This window comes from Opisthorchis viverrini (genome assembly GCF_000715545.1).
Source record: "Opisthorchis viverrini unplaced genomic scaffold opera_v5_527, whole genome shotgun sequence".
In the NCBI taxonomy this organism is placed as follows: Eukaryota; Metazoa; Platyhelminthes; class Trematoda; order Opisthorchiida; family Opisthorchiidae; genus Opisthorchis; species Opisthorchis viverrini.
The window spans coordinates 169,630-170,878 of record NW_008752188.1 but is presented as its reverse complement, the minus strand read 5'-3'; the positions used below and the strand labels follow the sequence as shown (position 1 = coordinate 170,878).

Below are 1,249 nucleotides of genomic sequence, written 5' to 3'. Positions count from 1 at the left end.
ACGATTGTCGAACACCTGAAGACGTCTCAGGTCCGCTGCTCGAATAGGCCAAGTCTCACAGCCATACAACAAAACAGCCCGTACTGTAGCTTGATACACACGTCCCTTCAGATTCAGGGATAAACCATTCTGACGCCATAGGTGTCTCAAGTTATCAGAGGCGGCCCGAGCCTTGCAAATCCGTGCATTCACCTCATCTGTCACACTACAGTCAGAACTAATACAACTTCCAAGATACGTCAAACGCTCCACAACTTCCAGTACCTCTCCCTGGATTGTAAGTGGCGTGTTCAGTGACTGCACGTCCACAGGCATGACCTTACACTTTGTGGGTGCAAAGTGTATACCAAAGGACGAGATGACCTTGGTCAGTGCATCCAAAAACACCTGCGCCTTCTCCTCCTCTTCGAACATGAGAACGATGTCGTCTGCATATTCCAGATCGAGATGGTTTTCTTCATAGGCTATTTAAACACCAGGGTTTTGGAGACAATCCAGCGTTCGTCTCATTATTTCATCGATCACGAAGTTAAGAGGGAATGGAGTGTGCGCATCCCTGACGGACACCGCTTTGTGTACGGAAGCTTTTGGAGAGCTCTCCGTACACTCTCACACGTCCGGATAGGTTCAAGTAGGTCCTAGCCAACGCGGAAAACCTCCCGTTGCGTTTGTCATTCTGCCAGTACTTACGTCCACAATCAGCGCTAAAGCGCACCCCAAATTCCTATACGATCTTCTCCTGTAAGGCCACTATTCGCCTAACCCATGGTCTCGGTACTCAAAAGAATGACCCCAAGTGTTATCAAAATCATCAACTGATTCGGAAGACCTCCCGTCAGAAAAGTTCTATGCTGACAGTATGCTCAGATCGCTGAATGTTTTTCCGGGAGGACGTGAATTCAGAAACAATGCTGGATTAACTTGTTGCGCCTCAAGATAAATAGCTGCTTCCATGTGTGTAAGTTCGGGTGTTCTTTCAAGAAGGTTTTGCAGCTTTCGATATTCGTAGAGAACAAGGCGTGACCATGTAAGTGACAGCCACACTCGTTGTTCGCACCATTCGACTACTTCTGGGACACGTGAACGCTGAAGTCTATCTGAAGTCTATCGATTGGCCTTATGGAGAAGCTGGAAGGACAAAGCCTAGATGATTGTTTCTATGTAGTTCCGGTAGTCATCCAAAACGTGAACCGTACCTAGCCAGAGATTATATCCGCAAGTGACAACCAATCCGGTAGCCAAAAAAGAA

General features: G+C 47.4%; 1 protein-coding gene across 1 annotated transcript in view; it reads right to left on the bottom strand.

Annotated features, from left to right (window-relative positions):
* The window catches only part of T265_11586 (hypothetical protein), a gene marked incomplete at both ends in the record, with an annotated part of 10,920 nt that extends 10,410 nt beyond the window's left edge, over nt 1–510 (bottom strand). Inside the window, 2 exon segments of the mRNA XM_009178275.1 lie at nt 16–464; nt 477–510. Of these exon segments, the coding sequence (XP_009176539.1) occupies nt 16–464; nt 477–510 (483 nt within the window).
* Between the last annotated feature and the right edge of the window lie 739 nt (nt 511–1,249).